General features: G+C 34.8%; 1 protein-coding gene across 1 annotated transcript in view; it reads right to left on the bottom strand.

Moving 5' to 3' along the window:
- The window catches only part of LOC145692479 (cholesterol 7-desaturase nvd-like), a 116,825-nt gene that overhangs the window by 78,092 nt on the left and 17,293 nt on the right, over positions 1–21,440 (bottom strand). The window contains exon 4 of the mRNA XM_081767787.1: positions 9,374–9,552. Within this exon, the coding sequence (XP_081623913.1) occupies positions 9,374–9,552 (179 nt within the window). The remainder of the gene's footprint in view (positions 1–9,373; positions 9,553–21,440) is intronic.

The raw sequence follows: 21,440 nt of genomic DNA, 5'->3' as shown, positions 1-21,440 counted from the left end.
AGAAATATTTATATAATGTTTATAATCCCTATTACATATTTCTTCTCTAAATTTATCTCTTGATAATCTTAAGGTTCATTTAATTTTTCAGGTGAATGAACATAATCATGTGGATACATACTTTTTTCTAGATCAATTAAGTTATAGGAAAGAACTTCAGCGTTTTGCTAAATGTTCTAGTTTTAAATTAATTGGTAATTCTGCTTAAACAGTTGAGAAATCTTAACTGATTTATCTACCTTTGTTTTTTATTTTTGTATTATATTGTCTTTCAGAATATGTTTTTCCTTCTATTTTAGCTATTACACTTCTCTTTTACATTTCCACCTGCAAAGCTTTTTACAAATAAATATCTATCATATCCAGCCAAGTTAAATATAAATACTGGAATAAATCTTTGATTTGTATATTCTAAGTTACAATGAAAAGCCACTCCTAAATTCTTCTCTTAAATCAACAAATTTTCTTTTGCATGATTTTGTTACTTTGAGACTTTGCTGATTTCTTCTTGTATTTATCTAATGCATCTTCTATACATTTTGCTTTCTCTTTTATTTATATAAATATTCATCTGCATCATTTATATCAACGTCTTCTTTTTCCGTATACAGCTCTTCTTCTAAATGTTTTAATCCTTCCTAAATTTCGTTTATTAAATAACTAATTTTTTAAAAAAAATATTTTTTTCTAATGTTCGTGGAATTTATACAAGTGTTTTTTTCACAGATCTGACAGTTTACATCAAATTCAAATGTATTTTTTTTCGTAAGAGAGTTCATATGTTTACATGTATCAAAAATATTTGCTATTTTAATCGCTTCTTTCTTTGATTTCCCTATAAATACATTGGCTACTTCAGCTATGTATTCACAAAGGTCGTTTTTATACAAATCTAAGCTACTTTTAAAATAGTAAGCAAAATCGGTGGGCTTATGTCCTTGTTAAGCGTTTGAATAAGGTTAGGTTGACATGTACTAATCGGTTTTAATAAGCCACACACACACAAAGTAAAATTCTCTGTAGCGGACCCCAGGCTATGAATTTGATACATTTTGTTCCACATAATCCAAATTTCGAAATTACAGGACAATTTACCGTGCCAATTTTTATAGGCGAAAACCTTGAGCGCTTTTGATAGGAAGGATACACGTAATACACCTATACCAAAGAACAAAAATTCTGAGCAGCGTACCTCAGGATATGGCTTCGATGTAATTTGTTACACAGAATCCAAATATCGAAATATCGAAACCCAGGACGATTGACCATTTCAATTTTTTATGGGCGAAACAATTGAGCGATTTTGGATAGTGAGGATACACGTAACACAACCATACTAATAAAAAAGTTCTGTTCAGTGGATCCCAGAGTGTGGACTCGATGTGTTTTCTTACACAAAATCCAAATTTCGGAACCCCAATACGATAGATCGTTTCAGTGTTCTTATATTGCCGGAAACCGTATGTTGAATCTGTCAATCCAACAAATGATTGTCTTAAATTTAAAAAAAAATGCTATGAAACTTTGCGCACGATGTCTATTTTATAGGGTACCAATTTCCAAACTATGAGATCGTTTATGAGATTCGTGAGGAAATTGTGAACCCAAGAGAGAACATTTTACATTTTGCTAAATGGGGAAATTTGAAAAGAGTTAATCTAGAAGGTGTACGAGGAAGAATACCTAATTAAGCAAGAGAACTAGAAAAATGATTTCTTACGTTTTATCTGTATTTAGTTTTAATTTATTACCTGAAAATTACATGGAAGTAATATCGGAATTAGAAATCAAATGAAATGTGACTGTAGTGCAACAGTGTTATATTAACCAAAAAAATACACTATTTTCTATTTCGAAACTCTTTACAGAAAGACCTCTGCTGATGTTAATATCGTAGAATCTGGTTTATTTGGAATGGAAAATTTAATTCCGAAAGTGAACAGAAAAATAATTAATTTACTTATGTTTTTTTCTCAGCATTCTTTATAGAAAATAGAATCAATTATTAAAATTAATTTACAATTTCGTTTTAACAGACAGCGTGAAATATTAGAATTGGAAGATTAAAGAAAAGTCAAAGATTATTCAAATAAATTATCCCATTTAAAAGGATAGTTTCTTAGTTTATTAGATAGGGACAAGATGAAAAAATTCAAAGAAAAAAATTAAGTTCTTTATTTGACTGTCATTGAAAACTATTTAGATTTAATAGCTACATATAAATTATACGCTAACGTGGTGTACGACAAACATAAATACACGTACGTTTGTGTTCTTGTTGAGCGTTATAATCGGAAATCATTTAGGTGTAGTAACGGATTTTATAAGAAACCTCCTTTCGTTATTTATAATTGTTGTCAAAAACAATTGCTAAAAGATGGTTTTAATTTTTACCCTATAAACTTTTGGATATTATCTACTTTCCGAGGAAGACATATTTGGCAGTTCCTAAGGCAGATAATGTAGACTCTTATAATGACTATTCTTTTCCAAGAGTGATAGCCTAAAAACCTGTTCGGGAGTTTTTGAGAACAAGGACCGTCATAGGGATTACTCAAGTATGCAAGAAATTTTGGACTAAATAGATATAGTTCGAAAGAACAAAATTAAAGGGATCTGTTAAAGTTTGTCCTTGTAGAAGAGTAAAGAAAATGAGTAAAGGAACTACGGAATGGTAAGTCACCGCTATTAAAGCTGTACACCAAAATTGCACTCGATTTATTTTGTTTCGGGAATTTCGATGATTTGTTTGTTCTTACTAATTGGTTGCAATTCGAACGTAGATGGTTAGATATAAGTTTAAGTTTAATATTAAACTCAGTAGAATTAAATATTACAGTAACAAGAATAAAGAAATGTTAGTGTTTTGTGTGTTAAATCTGCGAATGTTGTTGCGTCTTAATATGGTGATAAAGTTGCTTTATATACTCTTCTTTTTTCTATTTTTTACCGTATTATTTTTCTTACATTATAATTCTCTGTCTCCACAAAAGTAAATTGTTGCGAACTCATTTTTTGACTTCTCCTTGTTTCGAAATTTAAGTATTTTAGAAATATCATTAACTAGCATATAACATTAGAAGAAGAAAGGTTGTATTAGTTTTATCTGCAAGATAAATCGAAGCTAGTGTAAAGAAAAAGAAATAAATTCTGAAAACGTTGTTTTTCTTCCACAATTAACCCCAAATAGTAGGTATTTACTTTGAGATGTACACAAATCCAAAAAATAGCATGAAAGAGACAGCTTTTATAAAAATTCAGTTAGTGTAATCGAAAAGGTGTTTTCTCCTTGAAAGGAAAGGGAAGGTATATGCAGACGCAACATTATGAAAATTCTTAATTCCCACCCAAAAAGAAGAAAGTCTAGACAGTGTCATACAATGTTGGATTTAACCAATAGAGTTTTTGTCCATATTTCTCGTAACATATTTTCAGTGGTCTAATATTTCACAGTGAAGGGACAGGAGGATTTTGTATAACATCAAGCAAGAAAGAAACAGACTGTATGTCGTTTCATGTTAGATTTAAACAATCGAATTTTGTTTCGAGTTTCTCGTACTATATTTTCCGTGGCTCACCCATGACCTAACAATTTATTCACAGTATACCTATAAATATTCCTTAAATTTTGTTCTCTCTCTTAAAGCAAGCAACACACCAGAAGCAGCAGTTAAAGAATTGAAGAAATTGACTTACGTGAGTTGAGTAAATCAAGCGTATCGAATGTTCGAGCTTGAAACGAAAAACTTTGTAGAGGATGAAAAGAGAAAAACTTAGCCAAAGACTTAGAAGAGAGAAACTTTGAAACTTCGCATAATAATACTGTTTCAACTGGTTAATCTGACACAAATAAACAAGAAAAACGTGTGGTTTAATTTGTTTCGAAACTTTTTCTAAATGAGTTTGTTGCGTGGATAAAATTTTGTGGTATGTTTGGAAATATTGTGGATTATTACAATTTCAACAACCTGCCTATAGAATAGGCAGAGACAAAATACTTTACGATTTGGACTTAGAATTAAGAAAATTGACACATATTTCCTTAAAGAAGTGTTTCAAATCTAAAATTCAGAAATAGCGTACAAAACTTTTTCGGCTACATTAAAAGGACAGAATCTTATTAAAAAAAAGAAATACTACACCAAAATTTTTAATAATCATAACCAAACCATAGATTATACAATCATTCGGACATCCTTTCAAATTCGCAACAAATTAAAAAGAAAACAACAATCTAAAATTGGCAAGAAAATACGCGTTCAAAATTTGATATTACACAAATCATAAGAGAAAAATATTTTAGAGAAGAAACCCTAAAGTTTTCCAAAAAATAAAATATAAAAGCTTGTGAATAAGTGTCGTAAAAGAAATAAATAAATTCTGTTCTATAGCAAGTTAGAAGTAAGAAAAATGCCGGTCCGTAGCAGCAACTCCAACACATTCGATTTGAGCGCAGAAACATAAAATTACTTCTTCGTCGAGATTGGATAAAACCTATACAAAAAAGTGCCTAAAGGAAAGAAAACTGCAGGAAATTCCTCACTCAAACTTCTAAGTTACCTCAAATAAATGCTGCAGAATCAGAAGATACCATCTATAAAATGGAACGATGAGAAATCAAAGCAAGAAGAAGGTGTTCGTGTTTCGTTCCTAAAAATTATAAGGGTTTAGTGTCGGGTCCATTAAAATAAATTTTTAATTCGTGTTAGCAAGAAGATTTTTTTCCCAAAGAGTTAAACCATTGCACGAATTTACAAGGGAACATTAAGTGCTGCAGTTAGACCGGTCTCTATAATTTTGAATGTGACTAAAATTGTAGAAAAGTGCTTAGAAAAAGACTAATAGAGTACCTGGAGAGTTTCGATTCTATCTTATATTTCAATTTGGTTTTCGAGAAGGAAAACGCACTGAAGATGCTGTGTTTGAATCCGTTAAAGAATTACAAACAAACAACACGAAAGAATTAGCTATTTATTTAAGCTCATAAAAGTTTTTAATAAAGTATTTCATATGTAATTTTTTTATAAAATGGAAAATTATAAGTATTAAAGGAAGATTTCTAAATTTGTCTAGATTCTTTTTGATAATAGAGTTTGTAAAACTATCAAAGGTAACTGCTTCTGAATGATCAAGCTTAAATTGAGGCATTCCTAAATGTTCCTGTATATCAGCATCGCACTGAGACTGGGAGTGCTGCGTTGAGACTATCTACATTTTTGTTTGCTTGCAGTCGAACTTCCGAGAGGTTTGTTTTCAACTTAATTTCAGCAAGCCGGTTTCTTCTTTTCTTTTGCTGCTGTTTTCGGTGTTTACTTGCTTCAGTCGTAGGAAATAGATCGACATTTTTAAGGAATATTTATACACAGCGAAGAAATTGCTGGATCATTAGTGGGAGATTGAACATTATCGACAGAGAAACAGGAAACAAAATTCTATTCGTGAAATTTAACATCGAACGGCATCCATTCTTTTAATTTCTTCTTCAATATTATAAGAAATCTTACTGTCTATTCTCTTTGGAATATTAGAACACAGAAAATATGAAACTAGAAATGAAACCAAACTCTATTGGCTAAATCTAAAATTGAATAACATCTGCTCGGTTTCTCTTCTGTTACTGGGAGAGACACTGTAAATTTTGATACCTCATTTTACATATATTTTCCATTTTTAAAGAAGTCACGCAAGATAAAAGCAAAGAATGCTTTAAAAACGTATAAAGTAAGAATCAGAACATGACGAAAGTAGGAGCCATACGAGTATTTACACAAACATATAAATCTAGAAACACTGAAAAGTAATCTCTCCGCCAAGCAGAATGTGGTAAGTTTTCATTTTCTTTCTTTTTTTTCCTCTTCTCAGTCCATTCAGTTGGAAACAACATTTTTACATAGTTGTCTGTTTGCCTGAGTGGAATTGCAAGCTAAATGTTCTAGGACAATAACTAAATTAATTCCTTTTGTTCTTTCTATCTGTTCGATTATACTAATTGGATTTTTATAAAATGAAATACTAATATATATATATATATATATATATATATATATATATATATATATATATATATATATATATATATATAAACAATAAACATATATTCTCTGGAAAGCACACATAAAAAGATAAATATTGAAAGACCGATCCGACAATAACATCTTCGGAAAAATGAATATAAAATTTTGGAAGAGTACCAAAAACGCAGAGAGCTTCACAGTTAATGTAAATGTCTACCTTTATGGTTACTGAGATTCTACATTAGAAATTAAATTTGTAACATCTGATGCTTACTATAGAACAAAAGGAACATGATCAGAACTTATTTCTTTTTCTTTACACCTGTTTCGATATATCGTATTGACAAAATAACAATCTTTCCTCTAGTGTTTCTATCTTATTTAATTGGACTCTTCACTTTAAAAGACTTAAATTTCGGAACTACGAGCCTATATGGAAAAAATGATCACTCAAGTAAATTACTTTTGTGGAGAAAGATATTGATTGGATATGAAAATTAATATTTCCAAGTTGAAATGGAAAATATTTTTTTCTGAGTCTTATATACTTACCTATGAAAGTGCAATATATAAATAATAAAAAGTAAATTAAGTAAGCACGCTTCCTGGTAGCACATTTACTGATAGTGATAGCCATGAGTTTGTAACTTTCTTAAGTAACGATACATTTAATTAGATAATATCTTTGTAGTTAAATTAACGATATGGAACTCTTTAAACAAACTGCAGTGAAGCCAAACTATAAAAACACGCTGATCTCTCCAACAATTTTACATGCTTTGGTGAAATGATCGACATTTATAGTACACAAAAAATAATAACGTAAATTTCCTTGAAGATAACATATTATGTTTACGTGATTTTTTAAAACAGTATTTTAGGTTAGGTTAGACTAGACTATGCAATCTTCGATTTGCTTAAAATACTTAAATTTAAGTGAAGTACTTAACTTATGTTTGGTATACTGACATCTTTGACTTCAGGTGGGTTTCGCTTAGATGACAGCAGACACGTAGCTAGACAGTGATCTCAAAAAAAATTCCCCTACAAAGGCTTTCGGCACTCCTAAAAGTTACAGTAGTTTGTTTGAATAAATAAATATGGTGAGTTCAAGTCATGTACCACCAAAATTATCTCGGTTCTTCAATTATTCCGGTAACGGACCTCGATGACAGTCTTTTTCTTATTCTATAATAACACTAGTCAACAAGATTTTAGCACAGAAATGAAAATACCTTAATTTAATAGAACTTTTCACGTAGAATTAGAATCTGCAATCAGTGTTTCTCCATCACCCTCAGTTTCTCCGTAACAGAGGGATTTTCGGCAAATTTCCCCTCAAATTTCTCTCTCTCTTTTTTCTTCTTCACTACAATTTTTGTACCTATAGCTCGGGTATCCTTAGGTATATGCTATGTGTACTGTTCATTTTACCATATTCAGTAGTGCAGATAAAACCGCATATAACTTCCACGAAAATTACAATATAAACACGGTTTATACCTCATTTGACTTCCAATAAAATATATTTGCAATGATATGTACACCATGTGGCCATTTTTGTATGAGAGAATTTCTAGAGGGACTTTGTGGGGAATTCCGTCCAAAAACTAGTTTATAACATTTTTTGTCTCAACTTGCTATTTGTATATAGTGATACAGAAACAGGAACTGCATTAAAACATAGTTTTATGTCTACTTAATAAATAATGTTAACTGAACTGAGTTAGATTACGTTTGTGCTGCTTCATGATTAGATTACGTTTGGCTTATGCAACTAATATGAAGGAAACCTAAGAGAACATCAAAATAGTGTTAGAAAGAATTCAGTATGAGAAATACAAGTGGACCGTTTTCTGTGATTTAAAAGTTTTCTTTTTTTGTCAATGGGTTTGCAGCTTGGTTATACGAAATATTGTCGTTTCCTCTGCGAATGGGACAGCAGGAACAAAGCGGAACATTACAACAAGAAGTAATGGCCAAAGCGTATATTAACTCCTGGACAGGAGAATGTTGTTTATTCCTCACTGGTGAGCCCTGATAAGATAATTCTACCTCGTTTTCACATAAAGTTAGGGCTCTTCAAAAACTTTGTTAAGGCAATGGACAAAAGTAATGCAGGATTTTGTAACCTCAAGGAAAACTGTCCTAGGATTAGTGACGCTAAAATCAAGGAATGGATTTTGTAGGCCCCCAAATAAGATGTTTGATTCGTGACCAAAAATTTGAGGATCTCTTAACTCCGGTTGACAAAGCAGCTTGGTATTCATTTAAATATTTAACAGAGAATTTTTTAGGAAACCAGAAAGCCCCAAATTACCGTGAAATTGTGAGTGATTTCCTGTAATCATTCAAAGAAAAGGGTTGCAACATGTTCCTTAAAGTTCACTTTCTAGACTTCCACCTGGATTTCTTTCCTGGAAACCTTGGTGCTGTTAGTGATGGGCATGGGAAACGTTTTCATCAGGACATTTCCTCCATGGAGAAGAGATACCAGGGACAGTGGAGTTCACAAATGCTAGCTGATTACTGTTGGACACTCAAAGGAGATGTTTCAGAAGCCAAACACAGAAGAAACTCGACAACTAAAACATTTTAGTTCAGGTAAGTAAGTGTTCATTTATTAAGAAGGTATCACTCACTTCTTTTGTATTATTTATTAAGTAGATATGAAATTATGTTTTAGTGCAGTATCTGTTTCTGTATCACTATATACAAATAGCACGTTAAGACAAAAAGTATTATAAACTACTTTTTGGAAGGAATTTTCCACAAAATCCCTCTAGAAATTCCCTCATACAAAAAATGGTGGTACGGTGTATACTTCATTGAAAATATGTTTTATTTCAAATCCAATAAGGTATAAACTGTGCTTATATTGTAATTTTCGTGGAAGCTATATGTGATTTTATCTGCACTAATGAATATGGTATAATGAACAGTACACATAGCATATTTTTATATAAATATGTTTATTTCTCTAGAAAGAATAATGCGATTCTATGAAACTTAGAGGGCTTACTAAGTATAAATCAAGCTAACGTGTGTGTTCGTGTATTTATATACCTAAGGGTACCGGAGCTACAGGTATGAAAATGATTTAAAAAGGCGAAATTTGAGGGGAAATTTGGCGAAAATCACTCTGCCACGGGAAAGCTAAGGGTGATGGAGAAAACCTGATTGCAGATTCGAGTTTTACGTGAAAAGTTCTATTAGAATTAGGTATTTTCTTCCGTGTGCCAGAGAAAAAATATTGTTTGTCGACTAGTTTAGTTTATAGCAAATAGATAACACTTTTTCCTCAAGTCATTTCCAATTCACTTATAATACTGAAACATTATATAAGTTTGGAAACTTGCCTGAATATGAGAATTAACAATAACCTCAGATGTTCCTCTATATTTCCATTTTCCACTGTCAATTTCGTCTATCACAGTTGGCTGCCAATCAGGTTTAGCTCCTTCAGCATGATACCAAACAAATATACAACTGTTCCTCTCCAAGCACTGCCAGTATTTCAACTTTGCAAATTCTGGAACTGAAAAGCAAAGATTTTACATTTCTTTATATTATAGGCCCTATATATTTTTTAAAATTCATCAATTACAAATTACAAGAAATGGCATGTGGAATTGTGTCAAAGGTGTATTATACACAGGTTTGTTTCACTCAGCATAGAATCAAATCAAAGATAGTAGGCATTGTCAATAGTTAGGGAAAACCTGATAATTTACCAAGGTGTAATATCTGTAGAAAAGAAATAATCAAAGTAAGGCTGTAGTAAGATATTTTAAACGAAACAGATGAGTTCTCTAAGAAGGGAGTTTAACAAAATAACATACCATATTAATTCAATAAGAACAATAAGGTTTCTTCTAACAAATCTGTTCCTCTCCAAGTATCGTTCCACGAAAATATTAAATGTGCAATTTTAAAGGTTAAACTTATATCTGGCACCAACAGATAATGAATCAGTTTGGAAGGTAAATTTAAAGATTTTATAATATGCTATTACAGATTTATAGTATGCTTTTACAAATTTTATAGTATACTTGAAAAAGAGGATGTTTTTATACGAGTTTATAGAACACAATTTGATTTATTGTTGGATAAACCTTTGGTTTTATTCCTAGCCATAATACCCAAAACATTTTGATACGTAAACTAACAAAAGTCATGAGTAAATCAAAAGTTTGAATATCAAAAGTTAATAAACTTTAACTTGAAACTATAAGAGGTATACCAGAAAGAAGTGATTAATTACGTCCTATCAGAAGATAATTCTGTTAAGCACAAGTGAGTGTTTCTGTAGTCTAAAGACGTGAGTTGCAGAAGCATTGCAAAAGAGGAAGATTCCAAATATACAGAATATTTCATAATTTAGAAAACGTGGGGCAAGTGAGCGTGTACACTTTACTGTCGGTATGTTGGCCCGTGTGTTACACATATTGATGAAGTTTAACTACTCATTCCTGGATAACTCGTAGTTAGCTGTCTGCGGTATTTTGTGAACGCGCTTGAAGATAGTATTCTGTTGTTTCGGAAGGGATTGAATCTTCATAGTGTACACCAGTGACATCAATCGACCCCAGAGGTTAAAGTTCAAAGGTGTCATGTAAAGCAAAGGATGACCTCTGCCCATCGTCCTTCCTGCCAAACATTAGATGGACTATGGATATGTCCCTGGTTTTTTCAGGAAAAATATCGAAAAAAAATAATGGAAAAATGCACCAGAGATCCTATTAAATCCTATAATTTGTTGTTACTTCTTTCAACCTAGTCATGTATAAAGAATAAATGTACGTGAATGTATGTATACTTTCGATAATTTATCATAAAACATAGCTAGAAATGAAAAGGTAAAGCCTAAGGGACACCCAGAAAGCCTGCATTTGTTATACAAAAAACAACATGCTGACTCTTAACATTCAGTCAAAGAACTGTTTTCAACTTCAATTCAAAAGAAAAACACTCTATCCTCCCTCACAATAGTATGTCTAAGGTCCATCCATTCCAACATTAATTCAACTTAAGTCTATTAAAAAGATGCAATTTAAAGCTAATTCGTGTGGAAGTACATGTTCAAAGTTATGGTTTTATAAAGTCTATGAATTACGTTTCCACGTTTCATAATTTCGCTAGTAAAACATACAATTCCTTTGCAATTGTATTTCCTAGAGAAATGCGTAGGCTTCCCTGTGTTGCATTAACATTTTAACACATAAAATAAGGTTTCATTAATCTTTATTAAATGTACAGGATCGTTTTGTTTAAGGGAAATCAAAGGAAGTTCGTAAAACCTGCATTTGTTCCTCACTTCATTCCGTTTTCGTGCAGGGGGCGTCTTTTTCGGGAAGAGGCGGGCTGAAAGGACACCATCATTTTTCATTATTCACCCTTCATCTTTATGTCCTTTGAGTAATCTCTCCATTGTAAACACCGCTGCACAACTCCAGAATGGTTGGCGGAATTCTTAAACAAGGATAATCAGTAAATGTCGTCTTTGACTGAACTGGAAGAACACAACCCCAACCTGTTTGACCTGTTAGTGCGTGTGCTCAGTGTTTTATTTACATTTTAGAATAAAATACTTTAATAAAAAGTCAAAAAATATTACGCATTTCTCTATGTTGTAACTCGCTTTCGTTTGCTTTTATTAATTTAGGGTATTCATTCGTTTTTCTCTTTCTTTTGCAAGCCACGTGCTTTTGTGCACAGGACTGATTGTTTGATGCACTCCCATTCCCTAGCGTCCGCCTCACGCTGGTCGTTCATTAGGGTCTAGGTCAAAACCCCCACAGCCAAAACCCCCACACTCAAGAAATGTCAAATCGCCCACACAAACGGTCATAACCCCCACACAAATGGACAAATCTCCCAAACGCACGAACGGTCAAAACCCCCACAGCCAAAACCCCCACACTCAAGAAATGTCAAAACGCCCACACAATCGGTCATTACCCCCACACAAATGGACAAATCTCCCAAACGCACGAACGGTCAAAACCCCCACAGCCAAAAACCCCACACTCAAGAAATGTCAAAACGCCCACACAATCGGTCATAACCCCCACACAAATGGACAAAACAGCCACACATAGCAACGGTCATAATCCCCACATAAATGGACAAAACTCCCACAAAATCGGACAAATCCCCCACACTCTGAAATGATCGTCATTTCACGTCTTTTTTGCGGCTCTTTATGACAACCGAGAAGAATAGTTGCAACATCAGTTTAAGTGGAATAAAAAATGTTATTAAAAAGTACAAGGGCAATACATGAGTACGGGGGTTTTGTCAATTTGTGTGGCAGTTGTGACTATTTCTGCATGTGGGAGTTTTGTCCATTTGTGTGGGGGTTTTGTCCATTTATGTGGGGATTGTGACCGTTGCTATGTGTGGCTGTTTTGTCCATTTGTGTGGGAGTTATGACCGTTGGAGGTTATGACCGACTACCAGTGTGGGGGTTTTGGCTGTGGGGGTTATGACCGTTCGTGTATTTGGGAGATTTGTCCATTTGTGTGGGGGTTATGACCGATCGTGTGGGCGTTTTGACATTTCTTGAGTGTGGGGGTTTTGGCTGTGGGGGTTTTGACCGTTCGTGCGTTTGGCAGATTTGTCCATTTGTGTGGGGGTTATGACCGTTTGTGTGGGCGTTTTGACATTTCTTGAGTGTGGGGGTTTTGGCTGTGGGGGTTTTGACCAGTTCCCGTTCATTAAGGGCATTCTATGGGATTAAAGGGAGAGAAGCATTAGTTCTCCCTTCAAACGCTCCGCTGTGCTACTCTGAAGATAACCTTTTTTTTAAAATTTATGTTAAGAGAACTTTTATGAATACAGTACATCATCATTAATATTTCAGTGCCAAATCTATGTTATAAGAAGTCCAAAATAAGAGAGCAAATGCAGGAAATCTCTATAAATATAGATCTAATGCAAAAGACAAATGTTGAAAGTCCAGTAGTAAGTAAAGGAAAAAGACAAATCAAAGTATCAATTGCGATTCTAACCATGTGAATGAATGAATTAATAATAATAATAATAACGAATGAATAAACAATAAAAATGTAGACTATACTAAAGTAATATGCGGCAGTATAAAATGGAAAATGATATACTGTATAAAGTAAAGTAAAATAAGGAAAATTGTTCTTTGCGTATTCACTGTTACAGATTCTAGGTTCGAGCCTCGATCACTAGCGGTGGCTAACTAGGAAATGGCAAAAAAAAAAAAAATACAACCGAAATAAAATCATCGAAGCACGTAAAGCATTTTCTTTTTTATATATAAGGGCTGCATACAATATACGAGGCACACGTAAAAAAAAAAAGTCGATAATTCTTTAAGCGCGGTTGGCAACATTGATTAAGTTAAGCATGCATAAGAGCATGTCCTAGTATTTTGGGCTTCCAACACAGATAGAATCGACCTAGTCGAGTTTTGTACATGCTAACAGCAGTAATCTGAAATGGCTCCCGTAATATAAAATCCAGGAAGTGTGAAGAGAGATCTGTCATACGATTTCTGAACACCAAATGACAGAATGTAGCTAACATCCATCTGAAATTGTGTCATTTACGGACCAAGAGTACCGAGTGAAGAACAGGTCAAGAAATGATGCAGTGTGTTTTGGGAAGCGTTCAAACGGCGATGAGTGTAGCGGAAGACCTAGTGTTCAGACGAACAATCTGGTGAAACTCTTTAACGAGAAAGTCTGATCCATTCGCCCGTTCACAATAACTGAACTCGCCAATGAGTTTCCACAAGTGTCTGCTAATACAGTGCACCAAATTGTGACTGACAAGGTGGGTTATCACAAACTGTATACGAGGTGGGTTCTAACAATTCTTTCAAAGAGAAAAGAATGGCAACTAAACATGATTTTTAGCCCCCTGGGGGAACGGGGATTACCTCCTTTGTTATATAGTAAAAGGATATATTGGAACCTGGATATCGTACTTCACTGAGAAGTCGAAATAAGAGCTAATGCCATAGCCCAGTCATTTTAGGTTTGAACCTTGCGAAAAATAGTGCAAAGCTGAAAATTGGCAGATTTGTTCTATTAGATGTCCTGAACAACATATCAAAAGTCCTCTAATCTCCCGCGTTCGCTTATCCCAGAAAGCTAAAATAGGTCTCAAATGAAAGATAAATAATAGGAATTCATTTCAAGCTATATATTGTTTTAATTACACACCATCCAGGGCCGCACGAAACGATTGAACACCTCAAAAGTCAAAATGAAAAGAACTCGCTTTTTCTTTGCTTGGTTATGGACGTTTTGCTATCGTAGATAACATAAAACAACCCGAATAAAAAGAAAGTTTCAGCAAACATTTATATTTTCATCGGTATCTTGTAGTGCATATACGATTAATAGTTACGGAGCTACCTGCGTTTAAGTGACACGTGCTGCACTATTGCCCGCCATTCCGCGGCCATTATGTGAGCACTTGTAGGCCAGATACTTTACGTAATAATAGTACAAATATTTGTGTGAAGCTGAAACTTGGTACATTTGCTCTATTTGATGTCCTGAACAACATATCAAAAGTCCCCTAATCTCCTGTTGCTTTATGGAATTCCAGGCGGTTGAATCACTGGAACGCTGGAGAAACGCAAGGAATCGCTGGAATCCCTCTTAAATCCAAACGAATAGGCCTACAGAGTTCAAATAGGGCTCGAATGAAAGATAAAAAGAATTGACTTTATTGTAAGGTGTCCAGTTTCCATCACGTACTGTTGCACATAGAAATAAATATTGTAAAAACAATTAAAATAACTCCTTTGTTTCCCTCTTTTTACTCTGGAAGCCTTAGTATCGATATAAATCCAATAACATACATTTCTTATGTGTAGGATCAGTAGTTGAGTATATATAAACATTTAAACAGAGGCGTACCTAGAAGGTAAAAGCTATGGGGACGCAACCAGAACTCAGACTATGATAGGTATATCATAAATTTACTATAAAATTTCAAAATATATAAATAATAGCTTCAATTATTTTTGTTACTCAAAAAACTGGGGCTCTAGCCCCCCGCCCCGGGCTCGATCGACCATTTAATTTAGACAAAATATGTTTCGCTTTCACGTAATTCGCGTGACCACTGAGTTCCCGATTTTATCTGATAGTAGGTTGCTTTATCATCTCCAATTTCGCGTTTCTGCATTTTATAACTAAAGGTTATATTTACAATCATCATTAGGTCGTTATATGAATTGCTAAATATTGGCTTACTTTAAAGTATTACAACAGGTGCTTACAAGGGAACCTTCCGAAAATGATAGTTGCAGTGAAAGATGTGCCCTACGTCAGTTGAAAGAGCTGTAACAGAGATGAGCATTCCCCAAAAATTAGCTGCCCATAGCAATAGGCTCAAGAAATATAAGGGGTGGAAGTTCGGGAAACATCAAGGTTGGACAAGGGGGAAAAGTGCAAATTCCGCAAAAAAAAAAAGGGGGGCACGGCAAAATACAATGCTGACAAGTGATATACAGAAAGAGACTTGCCACAATAGGGAACAAATGAAGGCCACCAGTGGGGTTAACAGTGTTGCCAACTGCAATGAAAAGTACATGTTTTGCAAAGAGCACTATATAAAGTGAGTGCAATATTCAGTGTCAATCTGTCTTGTAGAACATAAGATATGACGTGTATAATCAGTGGTACAATCTAACAAAATAAAATAAAAAAACAGAAGTACGAAAAATACGGGAAAGACGGAGTTGGCCATAATACGCCACATTTGATCACGGGCTGTGCATATTAGAATGAACAAAACAAGAAGCACCGAATATGCAGGAAACCGACGTACCTAGAGTCGAAAAGAAAAACGAGCTCCAAAGTTGGCAACACTGGCCTGAACATCCAGACAAGTCTAATATAGTTAGGCCACTCGCTTCACAAAAAGAAAATTCTGGCAACAGGCATCACTCGGAATGCATCAATGCTAGAGTGATTTAGGCAATGTCAAGTCGGGGAACATGAAATGGTTGGGTTGAACCAACAACCGATAATAGAAGTAGTGAACATTATGTCATGGTTGGGTCGTATGTGGGAATATACAGGGTGTCCCACCAAACTTTGTGACCTGAAAGATTTGCGAAACGAACAAAAATGTGACGGATCCAGTTGTGCAGGAATCTACCAATGTCAGGGGCCCCAGGAGCCAACTTCAAATTTTCAAATGGCAACAGGGACCGAGTGGTACCTCTCTCGATAGATCATGGAATGTGCAACAACATCTATAGGAAACGTTTGCTATATGAAGCATGTTTTTTCAAAATGGCCACCGCAAATATATGTTGTGTCTTAACATGGCATCGAACATTGTGATCTCAAATTGCTGCGAAGCGAAAAGAGATGTTGCAAATCCAATTGCACAGGAATGTAATCATGTCGAGGGCCAAGAGAACTTTGTAAGAAGCAAGTCCCCCAGGGCCCCCATCATAAGGCTCGAGGGGTCAACCGCAAATTTTAAATGGGAACAGGGGGCGGATGATATTTCTCTGGATAGACACAACACCGCCTATAAGAAACATTTGCTATATGAAGAACGGGTTTCAAAATGGCCGCCAAAAATGTACGTTGTTCTTGTCACCGAGCAGGTATTTTTGGCGGCCATTTTGAAATCCCATATAGTAAATATTTCTGATATGTGTTGTTGCATATTCCAAGATTTATCCGAAAGAAATATAACTCGACCGATGGTGCTATTTGAAATTTTGAAATTGGCCTCTGGGACCCTATGATGGGGGACTTGGGGGCACTTGCGTCTCACAGAAGTTTGTCGCCTGCTCACATGAGTACATTCCTGCACAACTGGATGTGTCACATTTTTTTCGCTTTGAAACTATTTCAGTCGCAGAGTTAGGTGGGATATTCTGGATATATCATATAGGCGGTGATAGTACTGCAGACAGCAACACACAGCAGATCAAGCCTTTGATTATGTTTGCTTTCTACAGGTGTGGTTATGTGATAGAAAGACCACCAAAGGTTCCGACACCTATAGAGTACTGTTTCGAGACATTCACAGGCGATCATTGTACCATGTGTGACGGATTGGCAGTATTCCGCTGTGCTCACTGCAAATGTATCTTCTGTTTGGACCATTGTCTCATCGAACAATTGCACGTACAATGTGGACGAGCATGTACGAATGATGCGAAGGCTAATTAATGCCTGTTGCCGGAATTTTCTTTTTGTGAAGCGAGTGGCCTAACTATATTAGAATTGTCTGGATTTTCATGGCCAGTGCTGCCAACTTTGGAACTCGTTTTTTTTTCGATTCTAAGTACGTCAGTTTCCTGCATAGTTGGTGCTTTCTTGTTTTGTTCATTCTAATATGCACAAGTCGTGATCAAATGTGGCGCATTATAGCCAACTTCATCTTTCCGTATTTTTCGTACTTCTGTTTTTTTCTATTCTCTTTTGTTAGATTATACACGTCATATCTTATGTTCTATATGACAGATTGACACTGAATATTGCACTCACTTCATATAGTGCTTTTTGCAAAACGTACTTTTCATTGCAGTTGGCAACACTGTTAACCACACTGGTGGCCTTCATTTGTTCCCTATTGTGGCAAGTATCTTTCTATACATCACTTGTCAGCATTTTATTTTGCCGTACCCCCCCTTTTTTGCGAAATTTGCACTTTCCCCCCTTGTTCAACCTTGCTGTTTCCCGAACTTCCACCTCTTATATTTCTTGAACCTATTGCTATGGGCAGCTAATTTTTTGGGAATGAACATCTCTGTTACAGCTCTTTCAATTGGCATAGGTCACATCTTTCACTGCAACTATCATTTTCGGAAGGTTCCCTTGTTAGGAACTACGGTTGCAGTGATGTACAAAGTAAAAATGAACTTTTTAAAGATAAATATTTCCTTACCTTGTTTTATTAGAGGCGAAGTTCGACCTCGTCTGCTACATCTTCAAAGTCAACTACTTTATTTGAGCCTAACTCATAAGATCGTCCACATATTTTGGAGCATGGGAGTCCAGCCGTTCTCCATTTACAGTTCCTTCTTTCGGTGCAACTTCCCTTGCAGTTGCAGGATATTATGTGTAGTAGCTCCTGGGATGCAGGCGGTAGAGGTGAGATGAGGAATATATTTGCCATATAAAGTCTCCATCCCCATTGTGAAGCGTTCAGATCATTTCAAAGCCACTGTTGTTTTGGCGGTGATATGTTGACGTTCTGCAGCTGACGTTGGAGGTAGAGTAGCTAAATTAATTGAGATAGTTATTGTGGTCTTGGCCAAAGTCTGTTGTACTTGTAAAGCCTTAGTTGATCTAATGATTTAAAATCATAGCAGTTATAAAGTTCAATGAGGAACTTCTCTCCAGCTTCTGATACCCTGTCACAGTCTGCGTCAGTCGTATTAAATATATGCACCGTTTCCTGTAGTTGTGGGTTCTTTTCGAGTATACTCCAAGCCATTTTTCCTTTCATATAATTAGTACAAATAGTATTACTTCCACTCATGGTGTGCAAAGAAAATGTATGCTTTTTCATATCACCAACCTTGTTTTGGATATCTAAAATATTGTATAATCGGGCCGCATGTGACGCAACACTGGGCATGAGGAGATTGATGGTTGCTCCATTAATGATTGTAGCTACAATCACTACCAGAAAGTCACTGTCTGAAGATAATACAGTTACTTTGCGATTACATTTGACTTTTTCCAAAGCAGTAGCAACTGTTAAGGCATCAGCATCTCCCTTGGCTTCTGTCACGTGGATCCTTTCCCTCTCAAGACGAATTTTCAATTGTTTCATTAGATGTATTTTGTTGGAGCTGTTTGACAGAAAATCCCCTTGACTACATATAACCATTTTTGCATTTTCAACTAAAATATTTGAACAGCTATGTTTTCTTGCCCTTCGGATATGTTCTTGCTTTTTTGTGGTAGCATTACCATAACCATCGGAAACTACAGTTGATAATTTGGTGTAGGGAATTCTAACGTATCTCAGATAGGATTTAAAATCTTCTTCGTACATAGCTGAACTTGGCCAAACAACTTTTCGAAGCAGCATACCTCCATCCACTATGATTTCATATTTATGGGACAATATTTCTTTGATATCATCATCACTAGAAATGCTCGACTGGAAGTGATCACATATTAAAGACTTGTTTGTTTTTCTCAATTCCTTGTTTTGGAATAATGCAGGTGGATAAGCGGCTAACTCGTACTTTAGATATTTGTTTAGTTCCTCCTCTGTTTTCATCACACATGATATCCGCAGTAAAAGTGATTTGTATCTACCGGGACAACATTTTCATGCACTTTAATACATATATCTGTGTACGAAATAGATTTTACTCGGTCATATCTCTTCAATTTTAAATTTCCAAAATTCTTCCAAACCATTCTCTCTACACAGGCTTTCCCCAAAGTTTCCGCAGTTTAACTGAAACATCAGAAAAACTCCAGTCGTGATAGAGATTAAATTGTTAGTGACCACGTCAAATGGACTGTGGTCATTGAGCCATAGGACAAACTTCTCAAGATCCTTGTAGTCGCATTGCTGCAGGGATTTTCGGAGATCAACATGTTCGGCCAACAATGAGATACTTCTGAAATTTTCGAAGGCTTCACACATCCGCAAATTTTCGGGTAGGGAAAGCACCCACTGAGCCAGGGTACTGCCCGTTATACCTCGACCTCTCCTAACTCTTCCTGAGGTTTCAATTTCTCGCATTTGTTGTTACACAACCATATCACTCCATACAAAACTCCAGAATTTGTCACTTCTTATCGTGAAATAACCTTAAAAGGAGAACTTCTCATATTCTTCTGCAGGGTTTTTGAACTCTAGATTTTGCGTCTCCTGAACGTACAAATGCGCACAGTTAGCATAACTTAGGTGAGCTGCAGCATGTAGATGAGGCAACATATCTTTTACGCTGTTAAGGTGCAGTTCCCAATCTCGAGTTTTTTTCAGCTCTAATAAACTGACGAATCAAATTCACCTGCCTAACTAACATACGTACTATATCCAAAGTGCTGAAGTGCAGCTGTCAGATGATAGGTTTTTGCATGCGTTTTCCAAGATATATGAAAATGTCGCGAGACCGTTGGATTTCTAGGCGTCATCCTAAGAAACTTCATATGTCATTAATACTGCGTGCATAGTTTGTACCTCTTGCATATCGGCTGGGCAAACAACGGAAGCACTACCACGTGAGGCTGGAGAAAGGTCAGTCCAAGTTGTGGCGATGGTATTGCAAGTATAGAATACGCTACTGGAATTTGGACAGACTGTGTATTTTGTCAAAGATCCGGCTGAAGAATAAATTGATAAAAGAAAAAAATGGAAAAGGAACTAAATAAAAATAACTATTATGAAGTTTTAACAAAAGTAAACATGAATAGGACATTGCAAAAATGAAAAAGAAAAAAACGTAAAAAGAATAAAAGACGGCAGGCTTATCAAGTCTTATGCTTAATGTGCTTCCTGTAGTTTACAATGGTGATCAAGTTGATGTAATTTATCTGGATTTTGCAAAGGTATTTGACAAGTTGCCTCATGATATTTTATTAAGTAAATTAAACAAATTTGATTTACCATGTTATATAATGAACTGGCTCGTTTCTTATTTATCTAACAGGAAATTCTTGGCAAGATATAAAGAAAGTACTTCCTCTATTTGCAATATTACTTCTGGAGTACCTCATGGGTCTAATTTGGGGTCCTTACGTTTTTCTTGTTTATTAATGATATATCTGAGATTATTACTTGTAATTATTTGTTGTATGCGGATTATATTAAAATTTTTCATCATATTTTAACAACGAATTATCATATAATTTTACAAAACAATATTAATACTATTGCACATTGGTCTGAATTGAACTTGTCCAAAACTCAAGAGACATCTTACTTCAGGAAAACAAAGCCCTCTCTATATAAATGCAATATTAGTAACCATCATATTCAATTTGTAAATTATGTAAATGATTTAGGAATTGTTTTAGATACGAAACTGTTGCTTCGTAAATATCTTCAGGTTATAACACTTGAAGCGAAGAGAAATTTAACACTCATTAAATGCTTGTGTAGAAATTTTAATTCAATTAATAAGTACAAGGTTCTCTGTTTATGTAATGCACAGTCTCTCCTTGAATATGCAACTGTTATTTGGAATTGTGAACCTAGATATTTAGCAAACTCTACTGAATCTGTTGAGGAAAAATTTTTTGTGTGGTTAAAATGGAAATTTAACAATATGATAATATGCGCATAAGTGCTATAAGCGAGGATTTAAACTTAATAATTCTTAGTGATCAATGCAGTTTGTTTAATGTAAAATTCTGACATAATCTATTACATTTACGTTTTTATTTACATGATTTCACTTCCTTGAGAGTTCCTTATTTTAGAACCAAGAAATTT

Source organism: Thermobia domestica, chromosome 8, assembly GCF_964235325.1.
Source record: "Thermobia domestica chromosome 8, izTheDome1.hap1.1, whole genome shotgun sequence".
In the NCBI taxonomy this organism is placed as follows: Eukaryota; Metazoa; Arthropoda; class Insecta; order Zygentoma; family Lepismatidae; genus Thermobia; species Thermobia domestica.
The sequence above is the reverse complement of the archived record's forward strand: the minus strand, read 5'-3'. Positions and strand labels throughout refer to the sequence as shown.